We start from the raw sequence: 23,099 nt of genomic DNA, 5'->3' as shown, positions 1-23,099 counted from the left end.
AAAAACACCGAGCTGCAAGATTTGTTCTTAATAAACCATGGCACAGATCCAGTCAACAACACAGTATTACAGATATGCTTAATTACCTTCAATGGCCAAGTTTAAAAAGTAGGAGAAGGAATGCTAGACTTATATTATTATTCAAGATTGTAAGAAACTTACGGGTGCTACCAATTCATTGTTTACCCCAGCCAACCCCTGTATCATATACTCGTGCCAATAATCCCCTCAAATTTGCACAGCTGCAATCCCGAATTGATTTATATAAGTATTCTTTTCTGCCAAGAACAATTATTGATTCGAATAACTTGAAAATTGACAACATTGACACAATTAACCTTGACACTTTTAAGAACATTATAGATAAGCTAAACAATTTGTGATTTGTAATGCACATTAGCGTGTTGCCCCTGGTGGGCTTTGCTAATTAATAATAATAATAATAATAATAACCAACTCTGAAGCGCTTGGTTTGCACGTCACACAACTGAGAGACTCCACACAATAGCATCTGCTTTCCTGGGTTTGTAGCCTATACAAATGGTATTCTCTAATTCATCACGTGATATAATAAGCACCTAGTGGCTTATATCACGTGTTGATATAAACACCTAGTGGCTTATATCAACACGTGACTATAGTCCGGTCACGTGTTACAACTTCACAATAAAAGAAAAGAAAAACTGTTTCAACACAGTGACTTCCGAGTAAGTACATTTATCTGGTGAAATAAGACTCGTGCACATATTTACTGCAGGTCTAGCTATTCCATGCATAGATTAGTGATGCGCAACATGTTTTAAATCCTATATTGATGCCCATATGAAGGTGGGCATGTGTATATGTGTTGCATGGTAAAGGTTAGTCTCGCGTGGCCAGACCACTTTTTTCCGTATATTAGGTGGGAAAAAAGGGTCTGGTGCAACTCCAATAGCTGTTTACTTCTGAGCTGTCCCCACATTCCGGGGACGCTAATTGAATAACATTGGTCACAAAGGAGGTGCCATGACGTCAGTAAGTTAACTAGAGATCTGTTTATCCTTTAAACGAATCTTAATTTGCTCTGATGTCTCTTTTATAGCGTCTTGAAAGTTAATCCTCATCATGTCACAACCGGAGCAAGAGTGTAGGAATACTTCGTAGTTTTACTGACGTCATGGCACCTCCTTTGTGACCAATGTTATTCAATTAGCGTCCCCGGAATGTGGGGACGGCTCAGAAGTAAACAGCTATTGGAGTTGCACCAGACCCTTTTTCCCCCACCAATATACGGAAAAAAGCGGTCTGGCCACGCGAGACTAGGTAAAGGTGGCCTACCTGCCCACTGTATGGGTATGGGGGCTGTTGCAACTTGCTGTGTCTGCCTATAATAATGTGCAGATACAGCAGTCCATTCGGGATGTCAATCAAGGTATTTCTGTTTCCTAGGTTGGCAGGCCTGTGGTTATGTTGTTTCACCTGTAAGAATTTACAGTGAAAAAGCAATCAACAGCACAAAGCAGAGATTCAGTAGTACTCATCATAGTTTAAATCAGGGGCGGTGTCACAGTGATATATGTTTCCCCGGGTAACGTGTTTCCCGCACACATATCCCTAGGGATCCGTGTTTCCCCGCACACATATCACTAGGGATCCGTGTTTCCCACCAAAAGCTGTCAGTGATATGTGTTTCCCGTAGCGATTTTTTTAATATTTCACCGCACACACATATCCCTAGGGATTCGTGTTTCCCCGCACATATATCACCAGGGATCCGTGTTTCCCACTAAGATATAGCCATCGTGCAGTAACTCCAAGGTCCTATATGGCCAGTTGCAAACAGTACGCGATCCAACCATTCAGTAGATATTATTGCTATCTAGCTAATAGACACCCATGCATGCATATTGCATGCAGCTGTATATAGCTATAGTTAGCTAACTAGCTATATAGCTACTATATAAGCTAGTACAATAATTATACTATAGCTAGCTATACTAATAATGATAACTATAATAGTCATTTAAAATAAACTTTGCTGCTCTTCTCTGGACCTGCTCAATAAGTGTGATGTCCTTGACAGGGGCGGATCTAGGATTTATAAAAGGGGGGGCTAACTCAAGGTGCTAATCTCTTGGGTAGAGAGCATGCTGGAACTAGGGGGTCTGGGGGCATGCCCCCCAGGAAATTTTGAAAAATAGGTGTTAAAATACTGCAATTTGGAGACATTCCCACATAAAATTCATAATATTTTCTATTATATATACTGCCTTTAGATTATAACAGAACCAACTATATGCTTCCAGTGAATGTTCTATTAGAGTAGTTAGCTGACTGCTCTATTAGAGTATCTCGATCTTGTACACCTCCAGGTCCTTGTTGCATAAACTTTAACATATAAATCCACTGATAATACCTTGGAAAGATGTTAATAAGGTGGTTTTATATTATTGGTGATCATATAATCATGCTAAGACGAAATTTCATTATAATTCTCAGCATCATATTGATCAAGTAAAGCCTATAAATATGAAGGGGGGGGGGGGGGGCTTCAGCCCCCAAAGCTCCCCCCCTGAATCCGCCCCTGCTTGATATGGTTATAGGTTTCCAAATCACTGAACAGTATATAATTTGCAGTCTCACTAAGGAAATTATACAAAGTTCTCTTGGCTGTCACTGTTTGATGCTTGCTAAAGTTGCGATGGAGCAGTCCTAGCATTCTGCAGGTCTTAGGGATTGTGTTTTTGTAGTGTTGATCCCAAGATAGGTCTGATGATATTATAAGACCGAGATTTTTATGTGAACTATATTTGTTAAAACCTGTGTGTCAGCTATTTTGTAATTAGTGATGACTTTTGCATTAATATAGGTGGACACTCTTTTTTGGATTAAAGAACATATTATATCTCATACTCCACAAAGTTGCTGAGTCTAAATCATTTTGAAATAGTGAAATATCTCCAGGACTACAAACAGTATTATAAATCTTGGTGTCGTCAATAAATAGTAAAGTTTTACTGATGGTAACACAAGATGGTAAATCATTCATGTAAATAATCAAGAGTAGGGGTCCCAAAATACTCCATTGGGGAACCCCAGATAGAACCGGCAAGGGGGTAAATAATGACTGACTGCATGCCAAAGCTGTAGCTACATTGATTAGTTATACATATCTGCAATCACATGATTTTCTCTATATAGCTAGAGATAGTATTTTATTGTATACATGTACTTGTAGCTACTGTTTTATTAAACTGATGCTATAGCTATACGTAGCTAAATCACAGCACAGTTTAGTAGTTATAGTTGAATGCCAGTGAATGGCTTGATTTCCTTCATCAACATGCATAATTATAGTATTAGTTGCAGTGGCGGATCTAGATGGGTTTCTGGGGTTTCGACAGAAACCCCCTTTTAAATTTAGCTCAGTGGTAGTATCAATACATAAACATTGTTGTACTAACAATTTGTCATAGCAAACAACTATATACCACTGTATTTCAGTAGCATGCATGCAGTTACACTTAACTAACACCATTTATAGCTATTAAACCATAGCAGCACTTCACTTTTCATCTCCCACTGCATTAAAAACGATCGAGATACTCTAATAGAGCAATCGAAGCTACAGCTTGTAGTCACCATATTTGCACCATAATTGCTCTGTAGTTAGGTATATAGTATTTACAGTTTAGAGCATTGAGTTGATTGTAATTGCTAACTAAAATTAGCCTAAAATCCGATCTAAAATCTCAAAATTTTCTGGAGAAATGTCATCAGTTGCCTTACTTAGCTAAACTAACTTTCAGAAACCCCCTTTTAAAATCCTAGATCCGCCTCTGAGTTGTCAAGGTAGCTATATGGCTAGCTATGATTATTAAAAGTGCATGTGCGCCTATACTAACACTATACGTAGCTACGTTGCACATGCTTTATAAAGGGGAAACATATTACCCGGGGAAACACATATCACTGTGACTTGTAGGTCGCTAGCGAGTTAGTGATATGTGTGCGGGGAAACACGGATCCCTAGGGATATGTGTGCGGGAAACACGTTACCCGGGGAAACATATATCACTGTGACAGCGGATCTAGGATTTATAAAAGGGGGGGGGGCTAATTCAAGGTACTAATCTCTTGGGTAGAGGTGTGCGAAGCACACTTAGCATTCTGGAACTAGGGGGGTCTGGGGCATGCTCCCCAGGAAAATTTTGAAAAATAGATGCTAAAACACTGCAATTTGGAAACATTTCCACATAAAATTCATAATATTTTCTGCCTGTAGGTATTTTATATACTGCCTTTAGATTATAGGTATGGCTCTCTGAAGCATTTTGTTAATGGAAAGTTTGGGTAGGTACAGACAACCAAGTACATGATGCACCCCTCTCACAATTGCACAACACTGAATAGGTACATGTTAGAATAATAATGTTGAAAGTGGAAAATTTTGAAATTTGAGCAATACAAGATTAAATCTGAGAGCATTTTCAATGGAAATTGTGTACCTGAATTAAGTATTGCCATACATATTAACTACATAAGTGGATGAATGAAGCCCTTTAAACAGACCAATTCACTTCATTGTATGTATAGGTGCAGGCAGATTTGGAAAATTCCATGACAGAACCAACTACATGCTTCCAGTGAATGTCCTATTAGAGTAGTTAGCTGACTGCTCTATTAGAGTATCTCGATCTTGTACACCTCCAATGCTGATCCGGGTCCTTGTTGCATAAACTTTAGCATAAATCCACTGATAATACCTTGGAAAGATGCTTATAAGGTGGTTTTATGAGTATTTGTATTACTAGTGATCATATAATTATGCTAAGACAAAATTTCATTATAATACTCAGCATATTGATCAAGTAAAGCCTAAATATGAAGGGGGGGCTTCAGCCCCCAAAGCCCCCCCACCTGGATCCGCCCCTGCGTATCCATAACATAGTCATCAGTTTATCTCCTTTATAAAGGTCACTCACTCGTCATTGTTGTTACGTAGAAAACGTGGTTGACCACAACAACTCTGTTCGGTGATCACGTGATCAATCAGTTTCCTGTATTACGTAACTTTGTGGTTGAGCAAGTTTGTACATAACGAGATTGGTAAGCAATATCACGCTGACTTCGGCTGACCATATTGAGGATCATATATAGATGGGCTGACCAGTTGACCTGCAGACAGTGATCGATTTCAAAAGTAAGATAGAAAATTGTATTGTGTTCTGCGTTGTTTCATTCATCCCCGGCAACTTACACAAGGGTTTATTATTATTATTATTATTATTTAATGGGCTTGTAGATGACAAGGCAAGCTAACTTGCCAGGCTAGGCCGCAGGCCTTTGAAGGTGCCCATATCTAGATTGCTTCCAAAAATTATCCAAGCGCAGCTTGAAGGTTGCAACTGTTGGTGCTGAAATGATAAAGTCAGGTAAGGAGTTCCATAGATTGACTATTCTATTTGTAAAAAAGTTCTGCCTAACAAGTAATCTTGATCTTTCTTTAAAAAGCTTAAGAGAGTGGCCCCTGGTGGTAGCAGTATTTAAAGTAAAAATGTAGATGGGTCCAAGTCATAATGTCGTTTAAGTATCTTATATGTTTCAATCATATCACCCCTTTGACGTCTGCAATATAGAGAATAGAGATCCAGAATTTCAAGACGGCTTTCATAAGTCAAGTGGGCTAATCCGCCAAGGTGTTTAGTTGCACGTCTCTGAACCTTTTCAAGGGTGTCGATGTCTCTGGCCAAGTACGGACTCCAAGATTGCACACAATATTCCAAATGCGGTCGAACATACATCTTATACAGAAATATAAACATATCAGTAGAGTCAATTCTAAAAGATCGCCTAATAAGCCCAAGAACCTGTGTAGCCTTGACTGCAGCTTTTTGGCAGTGTAGAGATGGCTTGAGATTACTTGTGCACCACACTCCAAGGTCCTTCTCCTCGTTCTCCGGGTAGTCACCTCATGCACCTCCATACTACCAATAGACGATATGCACACTTTATTATGCACCTATCAATGTAATCCCCGACTACCACTAATACGGGCTGAGGTGGGGGGAGGTGGGGATTTGTATTTCTGAAAATTACAATTCCCCACCTACTGGGGGAGTACTGGCGATACAAACCCCGACCAAGTCTCGACCTGCAGACCCCGGGGATACTGGAGCTAGGCGGGGATTTGTACGGTCGTGTGGCGTTGGTCTAGTGATGAGTTAGTTCGAGTGGATTCTAGTATAAACGTAATAGCTAGCACCCGACTCTCTTTCCTAAACTGAAAGCAAACATCTTCGCTGTCTGAGTGAATTTCTTTAGCGAAGACAAATCCCCACTATGTCGGGGCCTGATCAATTCCCCCACCATCCCCGACCTTTCCCCACCCTCAGCCCACTTCTTATTGTTTTACGGTGATTTAATATCATGGGTTACTCCAACTTGTTTCAGTACTTTTTATCGATGTGCTATGGTCCCTACTCTAGTTGAAAATTCCAAATTTTTTCGTGTACTTTAATATGTACGCTATACTCTTACTGAGTCTGTACATTACAGATAAATAATAATAATAATAATAATACTACGATCAAAGGTAAGCTATGCCGCTATGTACTACGAGCCTATGTGCTTCCAATTTTGGCACAGTACATACTTTAATAAGCTGTAACTACCCAGTAGAAACCATCTTGCAAGATCCTGCAGGATCTGTGCATGTAAGTCTTGCAAGATTCTTGCAAAAGTCTTGCAAGATTTCTGTAAATCTGCAGGATTCTGATTCTTGCAATAAAAAAGGACCTTTTCTTGCAAGAATCCTGCATAATCCTGCAAGATTCTTGCAAGATCTTGTGAAATTTTCTGGCATAAATTTTCTGGCATACCTTTTCTTGCAAGATTTTACAAAACTATTCTTGCAAGAAAGTTTATAGCTACTTCATTTTTAAATTAACAATTTTTAAAAAATACTAGTACTTGTTATCATACAGTACAATAGTACTGTATATTAGGGGCCACAAAAGAGTAGGCGTGGCCCATGAAAAAACATCGCCCAAAAACCAGTCTCACTTTTCCCTGATGACAATGAAGCAGTATTGATTAGGTAAAACTAAGCCCAAACTAGCGTTCAGATCAACCCAAAAAAAACACTTTCAAGTTGCTACAAAACTTTTTAAAATTATTAAGTGGAATTTTCTACCAACCGACTAACTGACTGACTGATTCTTTCAGACAACCATAACTCGATAATGGCTAAGGCTATGGGGTTGATTTTTTCACTGTTCGCCATTGTTTTGGCCCAAGAGGTGCCTTTTAGCATACTGCAGTACGTACAATACATTCTTCATGGACTTATCAGTGTCCTCTTTTGTGTCACATTCATCTTTGCTGACAGTGAAAAGTGTCAATTTGGTGGTAGCACGTGATGGCTTCCCTTCGTAATGAAAATCATCTGTGTTTTTCATAGCAGCTATTATATTATAGATTCCAGAGGTGCTTTTCGAACAGTTCTTGATTCGTAATGCTATATAATGGGTTAAACATAGCTGACAACAAAGTGTAATGGATACTTCACTTTTTAGATGATAATTAATAGCTGGGGTGCACGGTGCCATTTCTTTCTTTTGATGCGGTATGTGTGGGTTGACCAGTCACGATAATGCTATTTAACAAACAAGTACACAAAATAATTTAGGAATTTTCAACTAGAGTACGGACCATAGCACATCGAAAAACAGTACTGAAACAAGCTGGAATAGTGCACGATATTAGATCTCAGTAAAACAATAAATAGTATTATATCCCTACTATGCATGGTTGAGCACAGTGGGGATATAACACTTCTTATTGTTTTACTATGATGTAATATTGCTTTATTTTGACACAAGAATACAGCAAAATAAACTTAGTAACAGGTGGAAAAATGGGTTTCAACTTTTGTGAACACCAAAATAATAACTAGCTTTCACATTTTCCAAGCTGGAGATTTATTCATGATCATTTGTGTTTGTATAGAAATGGATGACAATCGAAGCTCATGTATGTAAATACGTGTATGTTATTTTTGTAAAGTGTGATTTACAAAATTTCATAAACATTAATGTCAGATTTATGTAAGAAACTTTTATACACATTAATAAGGTATACTATTACTGGAAATAATTTGACAAGGTATTCGGTACCACCCAAGCGCAATGTTGTTTTTTGTGTGTGCAATTAAAAAACTCACTAATTAAAGGGCGTGGCAGCCGTTTTGCTGAAGAGTCGTTATCCCTCAACAAGAGGGATAATGACTCGCTGGAGAAATGGCTGTTACACCCTTTAATTAGTAGGTTTTTTAATCGCATGCACTCATGAGAAATGACAGTACGCTTAAAGGATAATGGCTCACTAGCAAGATGGCTGTCATGCCCTTAAATTTGTGAGATTTTAATCATGCGTACTTGTGAGAAACGACGTTATGCTTGAGTGATACCATACTTTGTATATCCTCAATTCGAACTCTGCTTTCAGAAAAGAGTTTAATATTCTGATTTACAAGACGTGTAGACTATTGGGATTATTTGTATGCTACCTGAGAGTCATTACAATATAGTTGAGGAAAGGTGCATGTCAAGGGGTGTTGGTAACCATAGTAGAATATTAATTTGTCAGATACCAATGTTCATTATATATGTCAGCTAATATATGCCTAAGTTTGTGTGTAAAACTACTTTATAGTTGGTGGAGTTTCACTTGATAATGATGATTATTGTATGGATTTTCATGATCGCAGTCACTAGTGAGCATGTCTGTAGTGGAGTAGTGATCAACATCAATACTAGTGGCAATTGTAGTGATGAATGTTGTGTGTGGGGAGAATGTCCATGTAATTCACTATCCACTGCTTTGACCAATATTAGAAGCTGCACTGTGATCAACATTACATCAGAATCTGTTTCTCTTAAAGGCATCATCAAAATGGGGTTAGGCCCTTTGAACAGCATCACTATAACTGGTAATGGTGCTATGATTATGTGTAACAATAGTGGAGGTGTTTACTGCGAGACTTGCAGTGATGTCACCATTGAGGGGATCACATGGGACAAATGTGGTGATCCGAATGGGATGAACACAGCAGGTGTGACGTTTAATGTCACTAACCGAATCTCAGTATGTAACTGTACCTTTCAATACTCCCAAGTGTGGGCTATTGCCTTATCAAATACATCTGATGCAATAAATCTTAAAAATTGTAGTTTTTTGTCCAATTGTGGTGGCCTAGATATTACACTGGCCAATGCAACAGAAGTAAATGTTTCTGTGAGTTACTTTGTAAACAATGGACATTGCTGCTATGGTGATCATTATGATATACATTCAAGTGGCTTAAATGTTAATTCACAAATTTTATCTTCAGTATCCATTATTATTACAAATTCAACATTTATTTCCAATCAAGGAGCAATGGTTTTTAATATTATGCAGTGTGATGATTTCCTAAATATCCAGTTAGTAAAACTCATTGTGTGTAACAACAATGGATCATTGGATTCGGAAGCTATAGTTGGTTTCAGTGGAAATGCAAGTGTAAGCATTTTCACAATATCATCTTCAATGTTTACAAATAATGGTGGTATTGCTCTAATGTGGAACATTTCTGCTAATTCTCCAACCATACTGATAAGTAATTCAAGTTTTACCAGTGGTGGGGTTTATACTGAAACTATGCAGTTTTGTTCTTCAACAAAGGAGACAATGATTCTTACTTTAGTAGATTTACAAATTACTAGTATTGTTCCCTTGCCATCCATACATGTAGATGGTAGTGGAGTGGCTACTGTCAATACATATGGTGGAGCAATGACCATGAACATGACTAGAGTTCACGTGCATGCTCACCATCATCAAACTATTGAACGTAGTGTGTACATTCAGGCTTTTGATTCTGAACTTACTGTAGATTTGTTTTACAGTGATTTTGCTGGCATTAATTCTACTGGCCGTGGTGCAGCATTATTCATTGATAATGGCCAAAGCTATAAGCGGGGATATGTTATGGTAAGAATCCAAAACTCCACATTTCATAATTTGGTGAGTGATGACAGTGTTGTTTACGTGAGAGGAGGATTACATACAATTTCACCGTGTACACTAGAAGTGCATTCATCTAATTTTACCAATAATCTTGGTCATCCTATATATTTGTATGCATGTGGGATCAAATTGTATGATAATGTGTTGTTTGAAAGTAACACAGCAGATAATGGAGCAGCTATATTTCTTGATCAGGGATCTACTTTTGCCACTGATGAAGGAGCACTTGTTAACTTTACAGACAATTCTGCTAGACAGAATGGTGGTGCTATTTACATTAATTTAGAATATGTCACTAGTAATTTTTTTGATCCTAAGCATAACCTTGGCAGAGTTACACTTACAAATAATTTAGCTGTGATTTCAGGCAATTCCATTTACTTTGATATTCCAAGATCAAGTGAAATATACACTTTCTGCAATTTTACTAACTTTGGTGGTTGTCCGCTACTCTACATACCATGCCATTTCAACTACTCAAAGGATGTTGATGGTAACATTAGCTTTCACAATTGCACCACACTCAACGTCAATGATACAAAATACCCTTTAGGTGCATCACCATATCAATTAAAGTTGTACTTCCCAACCAATGACAGCAGCACCTTAACACTTAATCCTTCTCATAACAGATATTATATTAGAAATAACATTCTTGATCACCCTGTGGTCTTAAATGGTACTGTTTTTGATTACTTTAACAAGCCTGCAGGCCCCACACAGTTTAATGTGCATTGTTTTAATTGTTCTGTGGTGAATTTAACAATAAAGGAGAGTTATATTTCAGTGAATAATGCTACCACTCTTTCCATTACTTTAACTGGAGCAAAGATAATTGAAGAAACAAATATCAGTGTAGATCTAACAACTTCCCTCTATAAATTTAAGCAAACAAAGACAACGTTAATAATAGAGCTGCTACCATGTAGTGAGCATCCTGGAAACATGTACAGCGATAAGGAAAATAAATGCATTTGTTATCGCCATAATGTGGTTTGTTCTGGCAACAATAATGCAATTAAAAGAGGTTACTGGTTTGGTAATATAAATGGAACTCCGACTACATCGCTGTGTCCTAACCACTACTGCAACTTTATTGATCGTAAGGAGGTAGGACAAGGATACTTTAAATTACTTAAGAGAGTTAATAAGCAATGTAAACCTAACAGACTAGGGCATGCTTGTGGAAAATGCAACAGTTCAGGATTCACCCTAACATATGACTCTCCTGACTGCATCAATCTTGACCATTGTAGTGCTGGTATCACTATTTTAGTGGTAGTGTTGACCTGTTTGTATTGGATTGTGATAGTAGTTGGTGTGTTTAGTGTGATGTACTTCAACTTCCAGATATCATCAGGATATGTGTATGGTATAATCTATTACTACAGTATTGTGGGTATCTTGTTGGATAATAATCCATACATTTCAGATGGCACATTTCAATTTGTCTCTATCCTATCAAGTTTTGCGCAGCTAACTCCAAAATTTCTTGGGAAAATTTGCTTTGTAATAGGATTGAGTGGAATTGACCAACTGTTCATTCATTATTCTCATGCTGTAGCTGTTTCACTGCTCACGCTATTTATCATTATTGCAGCAAGATGTTCAATAAGAGTATCAGTCTTTGTGAGTCGGTGTATCATTCGTGTAATAAGTCTTCTGCTATTACTTTCCTATACATCATTAACATCCACTTCACTACAATTATTACAGCCTCTCAGGTTTACAGATATTGACAATGTGTACACTTATGCATCTCCTCACATTCAATATTTTCATGACCAACATGTGATATATGGTATTGTGGCATTGATATGTGAAGTCGTTGTAGGAATTGGCTTACCACTGTTGTTACTGTTGGAGCCATTTTTAAGTAGGAAAATAAACTTTATTAAAATCAAACCACTACTGGATCAATTTCAAGGATGCTACAAAGACAAGTATCGCTGGTTTGCTGCTTATTACCTTATTTGTCGACAAGTGATTGTTGTGATTGTGTATGCTGTCAACAGTGACTACTACAACATGTTGTTTTATTTACAAACAGCTTGTGTCATCATTGCCATGGTTCATATTTGGGTTCAGCCATATCAAGAGGAGTTATTGAATGCATTAGATGGATTGATTTTACTAGTCATGGTATTGGTTGTGAACATTAACACTTTTCCCTTTTTACATAGTGTTACCACAGAACTATCAATTGTACTAGTAATCCTTCCTTTATTCTTGTTTTGCATTGTTGGCATCAGAAAAATGATTCATTCTTACTTGGTCAATAATCGGTAAGGATAAATAAGTGTTGATGCATACATATGTTTGTAAGCTATCATCTCTGTGAAGATAATATATACTTAATCTACACATGATGGGAATTAAGGTCACAGTACCAGTAGGCATGACAAAGTTAATTTATACTATAAACTGTTTCTTTTCTGCTGCTCAGCAGGGACGTCAGAGTAGCCCGGCAATTGCCGGACCAATACTTGCCATAGTAAGATCGATATACTCTAATAGAGCAGTCAGACACTCTAATAGAGCAGTCAGGTACTCTAATAGAACAGTCAGTTGCTGAACTACACTATATAAAAACTATATATTAAGGCAATCTAAGGAGTATACCACTACAATCTGTGTGAAAGTTTTAGTTTCCTGACCAATCCAAGATTGCTTTCTACTCCCCTGCTCAGAAAATATGTGATGTGCCACTCATAATTTTAATTGAGAACCACTCATATAATTTTCATTAAGAACATTACTTGTGCTTGCTTTAATTTGTTAAATTAGATATCTTGAATGTGTATACCTTTTAGTTACATTGCCAAGCTTTCTGTTAGCAACAAAGGAAAATTAATATAATTTGACACCATCTTTTGTACCTGATGATGCAAAATAACAGCATGCATGTACAGTAGAAGGAGATTATACCAGGGGCGGATCCAGGGGGGGGGGGGGGGCTTTGGGGGCTGAAGCCCCCCCCCTTCATATTTAGGCTTTACGTGATCAATATGCTGAGTATTATAATGAAATTTTGTTTTAGCATAATTATATGATCACTAATAATACAAATACTCATAAAACCACCTTATAAACATCTTTTCAAGGTATCATGTATCATCAGTAGATTTATGCTAAAGTTTATGCATCAAGGACCCGGATCAACATTGGAGGTGTACAAGATCGAGATACTCTAATAGAGCAGTCAGCTAACTATTCTAATAGAACATTCACTGGAAACATGTAGTTGGTTCTGTTATGGAATTTTTCCAAATCTGCCTGCACTTATACATACAATGAAGTGCATTGGTCTGCTTAAAGGGCTTCATTCATGCATCTACTTGTGTAGTTAATATATATGGCAATACTTAATTCAGGTACACAATTTCCATTGAAAATGCTGTCAGATTCAATCTTGTATTGTTCAAATTTCAAAATTTTCCACTTTCAACATTCTTATTCTAACATGAACCTATTCAGTGTTTTGCTATTGTGAAAGGGGTGCATCATGTACTTGGTTGTCTGTACCTACCCAAACTTTTCCATTAGCAAAATGCTTCAGAGAGCCATACCTATAATCTAAAGGCAGTATATAAAATATCTACAGGTATGAATTTTATGTGGAAATGTCTCCAAATTGCAGTATTTTAGCATCTATTTTTCAAACTTTTCCTGGGGGGGGCATGCCCCCAGACCCCCCTAGTTCCAACATGCTTTGCATGCTGGGAAGTGTGCTTTGCACACCTCTACCTAAGAGATTAGTACCTTGAGTTAGCCCCCCCCCTTTTATAAATCCTAGATCCGCCCCTGTATACTGTACATGCATGCTGTTATTTTGCATCATCAGATACAAAAGATGGTGTCAAATTATATTAATTTTCCTTTGTTGCTAACAGAAAGCTTGGCAATGTAACTAAAAGGTATGCACATTCAAGACATCTAATTTAACAAATAAAAGCAAGCACAAGTAATGTTCTTAATGAAAATTATATAAGTGGTTCTCAATTAAAATTATATACTTCCATCAATGTGAATTACATGTGCATAGGTATATATATATGACTGTATATAATATATTTTCAATTGATCTAACAGTGTATGCATTTAAATTACATAGATGTGTACATTAATAACTTTTTTAGTTGAAAGTTGTACAAGTATAAATAATGGATAGTACAACAGGGGCAGCTCCAGGAGGGTACAAAGGGTTCCATGGAACTCTCCTTTGTGGAAGAACCTTATTCATACAGTGTGATAGTACTGTATATGAGGGATCATGGAGATTCACAAAACATGACCAGAAACCAGCCTCATAATACCTTCATGGCACTTTAGCAGTTTTGGTTTAGGTAGAAAATCAAGACTACAAACCCACCAGCCTGCCTGCCACCTTTAGTCAAGCGCAACTGAATAATGGCTATATATACTAAGGCTATGGGCTTGGTTTTTTTGCTGTTAGACTTACTTCAGCTGACAGGTATGTACAATGTAATATGCATCATGGACTTACCTTTGCCTTCTTGTGTCCCATTTCTTCTTGTTGACAGTGTAAGGTGTCAATTTGCATGTGCTGGTTTCTCTGTTTGAAATGTGAATTCTCATGGTGTTCTTTGTGTGCAATGATGTATAATGGGCTGAACATATTGTGGATTTTCTGTCCAATTGAACATTGCGTACTGCATACTCAAATGCATATCGCATTAATCACATGGATTAAACAGAATGCAATACATAGTACGTAATACATAGTACGCAATGTACAAACAAACAGAAATTCCACAGTATGAAGTGTAATGACCACTTCACTTTTTCTGTAATAGATAGTTGGGAGACAAAATTATTAAGTATGGTGCCACTCTTTCTTTTGATAAGGGATGTGCTGTCACTGTTGTTACAAAAATTGTAAAACAATTAGAAGATGGTGTGCATAAATGTTTTGATGTTTGGGGAGATAATGAGGTCTTTATAAAGACCTGCTAGCAGGTTCTTGAAATTGTTAAATCCTACTAGCAGAAAGACCTCAGCATTGCAAATCTCACTTTTGATGATTGATTTGTATGCTCTCCCAAGCAGACAAGCAAACACAAGTTAAACCACTCCATTCATTTCATAAGTATGCCTGATTATGGGAGGTTAAAGTTGTAGCTACGTTTGTCAGGATGAAAGGAGAAGTCCAGTAATATCATGGAAAATTCTGTTTAGCACTTGTCTGTTTTCTAGAGTGTTTTAAGCATGCTTTGTCTTCAACTGAACTGTAGATGAAATACCTATATGGATAAGCTTCCTTGTAGAATGGTTATACTGCGTTATCTGTAGAGCAAGTGTGGTCCACATATGAAACCGTATCTGTTGTTACACCATACATATAGTTAACTAATACGCCAACAACTTGTCACCATTGTAATGACTCGAGCCATGTCTTCAAACTGTTTTTTTAATGCACTTGTTCTTCAAACTGCTAGCGCTGTGACACCGTGGAATGTGCAATGGCAGCAACTGGTCAGTTTCCTTGTTGACACGATTATCTACAAAATTTTGGTGATTTAACTTGTGATAGAATATGGTGGACGATACTTTGGCAAAGCCTTATGTCGTACTGCATTTTCTCTGTTTAGTTGGATAAAATATGGACACTAATGTTTGGTGAATCGAAGTTGATTCGTCAATTTTGCTAAAGTTTTCTCCTACCAAAATTTTGTCATGTATGCATGTTCACAGGTGTAGGTGACCTCCCTGTTTCATGTCTCCCTAATCGAATTTAAGACTCCTAATTTAGCAGTGAATTTCAAAGGTCTTGATATCCCCTATATAGTATTTCTCATCATAAGTAAAGAAAGTGGAGTGCTATCTGCAGTGTATTTATAATTGTGTACAGTAGCAGCGTAACTATATACACGATACTATACAATGTTATTGTGCATGAATGTGTTTTACAGAAATATGGATCCCATCAATGAAACTGAAGGATCGGATCAGAATTATAACACATTTCAGGAACCTCTGCTTGACCTTTCATCTAACCAGCAGTGATACATTATGTACACACACCTAAACACTTTTTTGATTGTATTATTGCTTACACATTCATGTGCACTATAAGATTAAGAACTGGTTAATTAATATCTACACTCCAGCAGTTGTATTTATTGAAAAATGCTTGTATGCTGCATTGATTATATGTATGTCCTATTGTTTCCTGTACATTACATATACATACATACGTACTACATGCATAAAATACATTCTTGTGCTTACACATGTGGCGAAGTTTATAGTCTGCAGTGAAACCTTATTAATAGGGAGGTCAAAATATGGCCTCAATATTGGTACATATGTACTACTTGCACACCTAAGATCAAAGGAAAACCAGTGCATATGAGGTATTGCATATATAGTCATCTTGAGATTGATTGGTGGTCAGTGGTGCATGAAGTGATATTCACACACACCTTTAGTTTTATTTTATCCATGGCTATAATTTATTCACAATTATTATTGTGAATACCTGGCAGCACTTATAGCAGCATTAAAATGTTATTGTCAAGTTGTGTTTCGATGTCCACTGTGTCGTTGCTCACGAGTCACCACAATCAAACTTGTCATACGTTTGTGTTTTATGCATATGTTTGAACTCTCAGTGCAGCAATGCCTTGTTATTATTCTTACGTAGCTACGTTGTTTCCAGTATCCACTATTAAAATTCAAAATACACTTTTGAAGCATGCTCTGCACTTCCTTAATATGCATGGGCATGGGTGATTTGCCTGAAAAGCACTCAGGCCACAGGGCCAAGCGCACATACATATATTTCACAAGTTCCCATGCTACAACTGTATTCCGCTTGGTTGACTCACCTGCAAATGTGGAAAACTGCAGGCATGCTTCATGAGTGTGGGGCCATGTGAGTGAATAATGCATATGTATGAAAGAACAGTGACTTAAGGCAATGCTGAGGTCAAATGTAAGTGTACATGTATCAACACAAGTGTGCAAAATCTTTGATTGTGGTTATGCAATTAAGCACAGAAAGCCTCATAATAATGTTTTAAGTGCATTACAGTACTTACTTTACTATCCATTAATGTTTAGTTACGCTACCACTCACCTACTTATGTGGTCTGTTCCTCAGATCTTCATTCTTCACCTCCAGCAATCCATTGATTGAGGAGGGGGTTTGGTAAGTGCTAGGGGCCTCATCTGATTTCCTGTGGTGGTGTGGCCTCAATTAACAGCCCAGACAGTGAGGCACCCACAAAATATTTTTAATGCATGCTCCCACCAAGATGAGTCCACATTACTCTGTATTTTTAATGGCTTGTAATGATGGCTGGTTGTTTCAATCTGTGTTTCTAGTTTATTCATCCCATGGTTGCTTTTTTTTATAGCTCTCCACTATCATCATTTGTTGTATGGTTGGTAAGTATTGTAACAATGAATGTTCAATGTTAAGTGCGTATTTCTATGGCTTCTCATAGTATATGTGTTTTTTTTCTCAAAGATCTAGAAAACTTCTATTTCCTCAGCCTTGTTTGCTGTATAGCAGAGGGTAAAATGTGGCTTTACCATGGCAAAGACTATTTTGATATATCATATTGGTTTTTGGTGGTTATATTGAGACCAATCGATATTGGCAGAAATCTCCATATTGGCCACTGATACGATATGTATCGGTACATCCCTGCTCATTACATGCATATATATATATACAGGGTGTGTGGGAACAGTGTGTAAGCTTATACTAGTACACCAATTGGTGTTATACTATTGCTTACCCAATGCAGCATCTCGTCTGAGGCCATTTCGCGATAGTCGCGGTGTTCAAAAACCCTCAAGAAAATTCTGATTGATGCCCGCCACACGATCTCCCTGCATTTTGTGTGGATTAGGTGGCGTCCGACGAACTGGCTATGGCACGAGGTGGAGCTGTAGTCACTGATGTTGGCGACGAGCCCAGCGGCGATGGAGCTGTCCAGGTGACAGTGTTAGGCGCAATCTGTGAATTTGCGCAGTTTATAAATTGCGCTGCGCATTTTGTGAATTCATAAAATGCGCAACAATTTATAAATTGTTGCGCAATTTGTGAACTACCGTAAGAGCTGCGCATTTTATGAACTCTTTGGATTCTGGTCCATTCAGTGTACCGCCGTTACGTTCTTGGCTGATCAAGTGCGTATTATGGCTGCTTTCATGCAGAGAGGTGTAATAAGCCCCACAGATTGGGAAGTTTACTGCTCTGCCCACAGATTGGTAGATGGCATGGATTGCAAATGATGCTACCAATAATTATCGTGTTTACGCCTGGTTATTAATGGTCTAATGTGATCCAATTTTTTCATTTTCTTTTATATAACTTTAATAAGCCCCTTGATAGCTATATGTTTACTACAAGGAACATGGGTCAAGACGGTTCCGCTTTCTCTGTATTGACTATCTCTCCCTCCAAGGTTCCTTTGCATACTCTGCAGTTGGATTGGATAAGGTGCATTCTGTCTGATCAAGCTCCTGCATGGAGCACACATCCAACACCACGCCCCTGATGTACTAGCTAGAACACAATATTTATATTCAGTATAGATCTAATTGATTTTTTAATATTCAAATTCAGCTTGTGACAAAGTTACAATTCTAACTTGGAATTAGCTCCAATACAGCAGTTAGCTATACACAAACACAGGCCCATTCTTTGAACAGCATGGCCCTACAAAGTTAAAACTGTTTTAGTCCTGTGAGATTGTCACTTCATGCCTTCTTAAGCACTGTCTGTGGTACCCCCATGAGCAACTATTGCACCTGACCTATTATACACACACATAAATACAAGATTCGTTAATGTAACTAGAGCTTACCAAGGGAGTTGTATCATCATCCACCAAACCAATCATTCCACAGGAATGGCAATAGTCATTCAATGGTTCTAAATAAACAGAAATATATATATATTTTCTCCACAGGATTATAATTATCACAAGGCATTGACTTCTATTGATGCACTATACTACGTATAAATGCATGTGAACACCATACTATTGACCTGGATGTCAAACCAATGCATGCACATAAATTTTGTCTACAATGTTTAACTTAACAATGTTTAACTTTTGCATACTGCAATTTCATTCTTTCAGCATTCTTTCGGTACTCTAAGTCTGCTGCCTCCCGAATTGCCTTATGGCAATCACAAGTAGTGAGGTGATCATATGATTTTTCACTGTGTGTTTGCTAACAGAATAATAACATATTGCTATAAACATAAGGGCATTGCTGAAATCACATAGACAGAACACCAAACACTACAGTTATAACAAAACCTCCATGCTTAAACAACTTGATAAAAGAAGTATAGGCCTCACACAATAAGGACAAAGATTTTCACTGAAACTAAACATTTTCACTTCTTGATATGAAAAAACTTTGATCCCACAGAATGTATTTATACACGGCTTGTGTAGTTATAACTAGGAGGTTTCACTGGTCAAAAAAGCTATAGCAGTCTACACAAAATTGGTAATGATTTGTACCTCTGAGACTCCGACTCCATGTGATCAGGTGGTGATGACGTATCATCTGTAGGAGATGCTATAGGAGATACAATTTGATTTGACAATGGTTTGTCAGGTAACAGTGGTGGAACACTTTGACATGCTTGCTGTGGTGACATCCTTGAGCTAGTTAGTGGTGATGCACTTCTACTTGGTCGTTGTGGTGACATCTTTGAGCTAGATGGTGATGTACTTCTACTTGGTCGCCGTGGTGACATCCTTGAGCTAGATGGTGGTGATGCACTACTACTTGGTCGCTGTGGTGACATCCTTGAACTAGATGGGGGGTGATTAACTTCTACTTAGTCGCCGTGGTGACATCATTAAGCTAGATGGTGGTGATGTACTTCTACTCAGTTGTTGTGGTGACATCCTTGAACTAGATGTTGGTGGAAACACAGTTGGTGGTAATTCATCAAATAGCAGTGACACATCATCTAGTTGAAAGCGCCACATGATTTTTTACATCACTATTGAACCACTAACCATCTTTGATAAGATCAGTTAAATCCTCTTCCATTATACAATGGTCAACTCCTTTGGGAAGTTCAGCAAATGTGGCTAACCTTGGTGGCTGGCCAAACACCACTTCATATCAGCTTTGTTTTAAAGTGCGACATACTTGAACATTTAAATTATCTGCAAGGGCACATTACATATTAGTTGGGCTCATACTAGTACTTACATTGAATACATGGCAGCCAGTCAGTCCAAGATACACAGTTGGAATCCTTGTGCTCACATTTAAATGCTTGCAATTGCATTTCTACAAGATGGTTGCCCTTTTCAATTAAACCTTGTGACTGTGAATGGCGAGGTCTACCATTGATTATTGTCACTTCTCCTGGCCACGACTTCAATATCTCTCTAATAACTTCATTAACAAATTCCCTTCCATTATCTGACTGCAATATTTTGGGGAGCCCAAAATATGGGAAAACCTTGTGCACAAGCCCACTAGCTACTTCAATGGCACTCTTGTTTATCAGTGGCCATAGCACGTAAAACTTTGACCAGTGGTCCATGTAATGTGCAATGTAGCAATAAGAATCATATGGCATGTGCCTCATATCTATCAAATCAATCTAAAATAAGCAAGAGTGAATAATCCTCTATGTAAATTATACTCTCTCCCACAACAAACCTGACAACGTGTTAAAAATCCTGATGAAATGATTGGCTTCAAAGGAGCAGTACAATTCTGTGGCTGCTTCAGCTGGCAAATATGGCATGTGCTACAAAAATATTGAGCTGCCTCCCTTGGCAAACCTTCATACATTCTTTGGACCTACAATAGTAACACAATTAGAAATTATGATAATTGTGGACAAGTTTGTTAAATACACATACTTAAGAATGCCGGGAAATATAATTAGACATACAAACAAAAGTGGGCAAAGTGTGAAATAGGTACTGCTATCAAATACTAAAGAAAATAAATGGCGCCTCTCAGAATGTTTTAGTTGAAAACCATACAAATATGAATTGAAAATGAGTTTTGAATAGTCTTAGTGTATCAAACATCAATCCTGTATTTTTAAAAATCGTCAAAACCCATTTTTTGTCTGCCTGACTGTCTGTCTGACTTGTCACAACGTCAGAGGCCAAACCAAAGCAAGCAGTACATGGCCACCACAATAACAAACTCACGGATAAACCTTTATGGTTCTGACAAGTGTCTGTTTTCTGTTATATTACATGATCATCTCCTTCATGCAAGGAAACCATAATAATAAGGTGTTAAATTTCTGTATAGACACTTTCCTTAGAAGAACAAGTCAAACAACTATTTGACATTTAAACTACTGACAGATACAATACATGTAGCTTCAATGATACAATGACATGACTGGACCACACTCTTAAACAATCAGAACACATACATGCCACACTTCAGAGCCACACAATTATGTCCTTTAATTGCAGTCAGCTGCTGTTGAAAACAAAACAATGGGAACTGCACTCCTATACCTTTAAGTATTATCAAGACACTCTAATAAAGCAGTCATAGCCAAAATGTGTATAACATAGCTATACCATAACAAGAACAGTTAACACACTAGTGCAATCAGAAACAAGTTGATGTTGTGCTACTTCTAAAAACCAAGCACCATGCAGCTAGCTAACTCATCTGGAATTAACCATTATTATTTTAACCAATTCGTTAATTATATCCCTGATAGATATATGCCAATATATTATGGTCAACATCCAAACCAAATTTTCAAATTCTTCTAAAGTTATGACTGTGAATATAAGCACTTGTAGTCAGTATATTCACGGTTCAAATTGATTTCTTTGCTCAATTTTCTACTGTGTAGTACTATATTCCCAAAACTACTTCCACAATAGGCTAAAACATTAGTTGATCATCTCAGCAAAAGCCTGCATTGTATTCACGTAATGATTTCTTTTATTATCTCAGTATTATTTCCAACTCAGTACTCCAAGGAATGGGCTCACATGTTTAGTTACAAAATTAAATTAAGCGTGGCTTTAATATAAACATAGGACCACCCCATCTTCACTATATTATGCAGTCTCAGTGACCATAAAACTTGGTGACACTTTAATAATATGACAGCATACACGATTCCCATACCTCTGCAAGCGTTTTCTTGTAGCCATTTTCCGTTGAGTGCACACGTTCTAATATATCATAAAACTTCTCAGCTGTTGCCACTATGCGATGATGACCAAAGACAGTTTTGTCATTATCATTCTGTAATATAGTTTTGTGAAGAGAGGCACAAAAAACCATCATTTCTTACTCTTTGCTTGGCTGGCAGACATAGGACATTTTCTAACTTCAACTCTGGATAGTTTAATAAAGCAAACTTCTTCGTTTTAATAACCCAGAATTTGAAGGAGTTTGACACATCGCTCAGCCTTTCAATTCCATTCAAAACGTCTATGATTTTCTTAGCCTTCTCCTCTGATACTGTCTTGTAGTGGTGTGATCAAAATACTTCGTTCTGCAGAACTTTTCGAACAGCTCTCTGTGACCTTCTTTCGACATACTGACTAGCTAGCTAACTCGTTGAAGCTCACACCTCGCAAGCGCTATAAGAACCACAAGGAGCTAGGTCTCGTGAACCACCAGGTGTGAAACGAAATTAGGTCTAAATCGCGTGAACTACCAGGTGTGAAACGATAGTAGGTCGTAAATTGCACACTCGATCGCACCGCACCGTGTCCTCATTCGAGCTGCGCAATTTATAAATTGTTGCACATTTTATGAATTCACAAAATGCGCAGCGTAATTTATAAACTGCGCAAATTCACAGATTGCGCCTAACAACAGTGATACCGCGCGTGGGCCGAGACAAGCGACGGTAGCCATTATTATTGCAATGTCACATCCTGTCGCGTTGCCGTCTTGCCCGGAACACCCGTTCCTTGAGGCGGCCCTTCCCCCGGCGTGACAAAGCTCCTCGCCTGCTCAATCCAGCAATCGAACTTCCCAAGGACGACAACCCTCTCCTTCCTCAGAAGGCGAGAACAACGAGTACC

The 23,099-nt window shown here is 37.8% G+C and overlaps 2 protein-coding genes and 1 long non-coding RNA gene across 6 annotated transcripts; 1 reads left to right on the top strand and 2 right to left on the bottom strand.

Moving 5' to 3' along the window:
* Nucleotides 1–5,072: 5,072 nt before the first annotated feature.
* Nucleotides 5,073–16,291, top strand: LOC136251730 (uncharacterized). Of its 3 annotated transcripts, none has more exons than XM_066044156.1 (4): nt 5,073–5,182; nt 8,695–8,755; nt 8,924–12,335; nt 15,984–16,291. In XM_066044156.1, the coding sequence occupies exons 2-4, from the start codon at nt 8,716–8,718 to the stop codon at nt 16,075–16,077; spliced, it is 3,546 nt and encodes a 1,181-aa protein (XP_065900228.1). In that variant the 5' UTR covers nt 5,073–5,182; nt 8,695–8,715; the 3' UTR covers nt 16,078–16,291. The 3 variants fall into 3 exon arrangements, with proteins under 3 accessions (XP_065900228.1, XP_065900227.1, XP_065900229.1); XM_066044157.1 differs by having other exon boundaries at nt 5,084–5,182; nt 9,930–12,335; XM_066044155.1 differs by having other exon boundaries at nt 8,695–12,335.
* A 2,331-nt stretch (nt 16,292–18,622) lies between these two features.
* Nucleotides 18,623–19,265, bottom strand: LOC136249344 (uncharacterized). 2 transcript variants are annotated; one of them, XR_010698168.1, is made up of 3 exons: nt 19,154–19,265; nt 18,894–18,961; nt 18,623–18,842 (listed from the first exon to the last, which is right to left on the bottom strand). It is a non-coding gene; the product is annotated as an uncharacterized lncRNA (long non-coding RNA). The 2 variants fall into 2 exon arrangements; XR_010698169.1 differs by having other exon boundaries at nt 19,144–19,258.
* A 608-nt stretch (nt 19,266–19,873) lies between these two features.
* Nucleotides 19,874–22,542, bottom strand: LOC136249343 (KRAB-A domain-containing protein 2-like). The gene is made up of 6 exons (XM_066041297.1): nt 22,358–22,542; nt 22,189–22,308; nt 20,731–20,874; nt 20,272–20,671; nt 20,073–20,225; nt 19,874–20,023 (listed from the first exon to the last, which is right to left on the bottom strand). Exons 3-5 carry the CDS (start codon nt 20,863–20,865, stop codon nt 20,182–20,184), a joined length of 579 nt encoding a protein of 192 aa, XP_065897369.1. The 5' UTR covers nt 20,866–20,874; nt 22,189–22,308; nt 22,358–22,542; the 3' UTR covers nt 19,874–20,023; nt 20,073–20,181.
* Nucleotides 22,543–23,099: the final 557 nt, after the last annotated feature.

This window comes from Dysidea avara, chromosome 3 (genome assembly GCF_963678975.1).
Source record: "Dysidea avara chromosome 3, odDysAvar1.4, whole genome shotgun sequence".
In the NCBI taxonomy this organism is placed as follows: Eukaryota; Metazoa; Porifera; class Demospongiae; order Dictyoceratida; family Dysideidae; genus Dysidea; species Dysidea avara.
The sequence above is the reverse complement of the archived record's forward strand: the minus strand, read 5'-3'. Positions and strand labels throughout refer to the sequence as shown.

Excerpts from the sequence above, each read along its gene's own strand:
- LOC136251730 (XM_066044155.1), top strand. The coding sequence starts at position 8,716 with ATGATGATTATTGTATGGATTTTCATGATCGCAGTCACTAGTGAGCAT. Across the intron at positions 12,336-15,983 it reads TCTTACTTGGTCAATAATCG|AAATATGGATCCCATCAATG; the intron begins GTAAGGATAAAT and ends TGTGTTTTACAG.
- LOC136249343 (XM_066041297.1), bottom strand. The coding sequence starts at position 20,865 with ATGTATGAAGGTTTGCCAAGGGAGGCAGCTCAATATTTTTGTAGCACA. Across the intron at positions 20,672-20,730 it reads GATTTTTAACACGTTGTCAG|ATTGATTTGATAGATATGAG; the intron begins GTTTGTTGTGGG and ends TGCTTATTTTAG. Across the intron at positions 20,226-20,271 it reads CTGGCTGCCATGTATTCAAT|ATAATTTAAATGTTCAAGTA; the intron begins GTAAGTACTAGT and ends GTGCCCTTGCAG.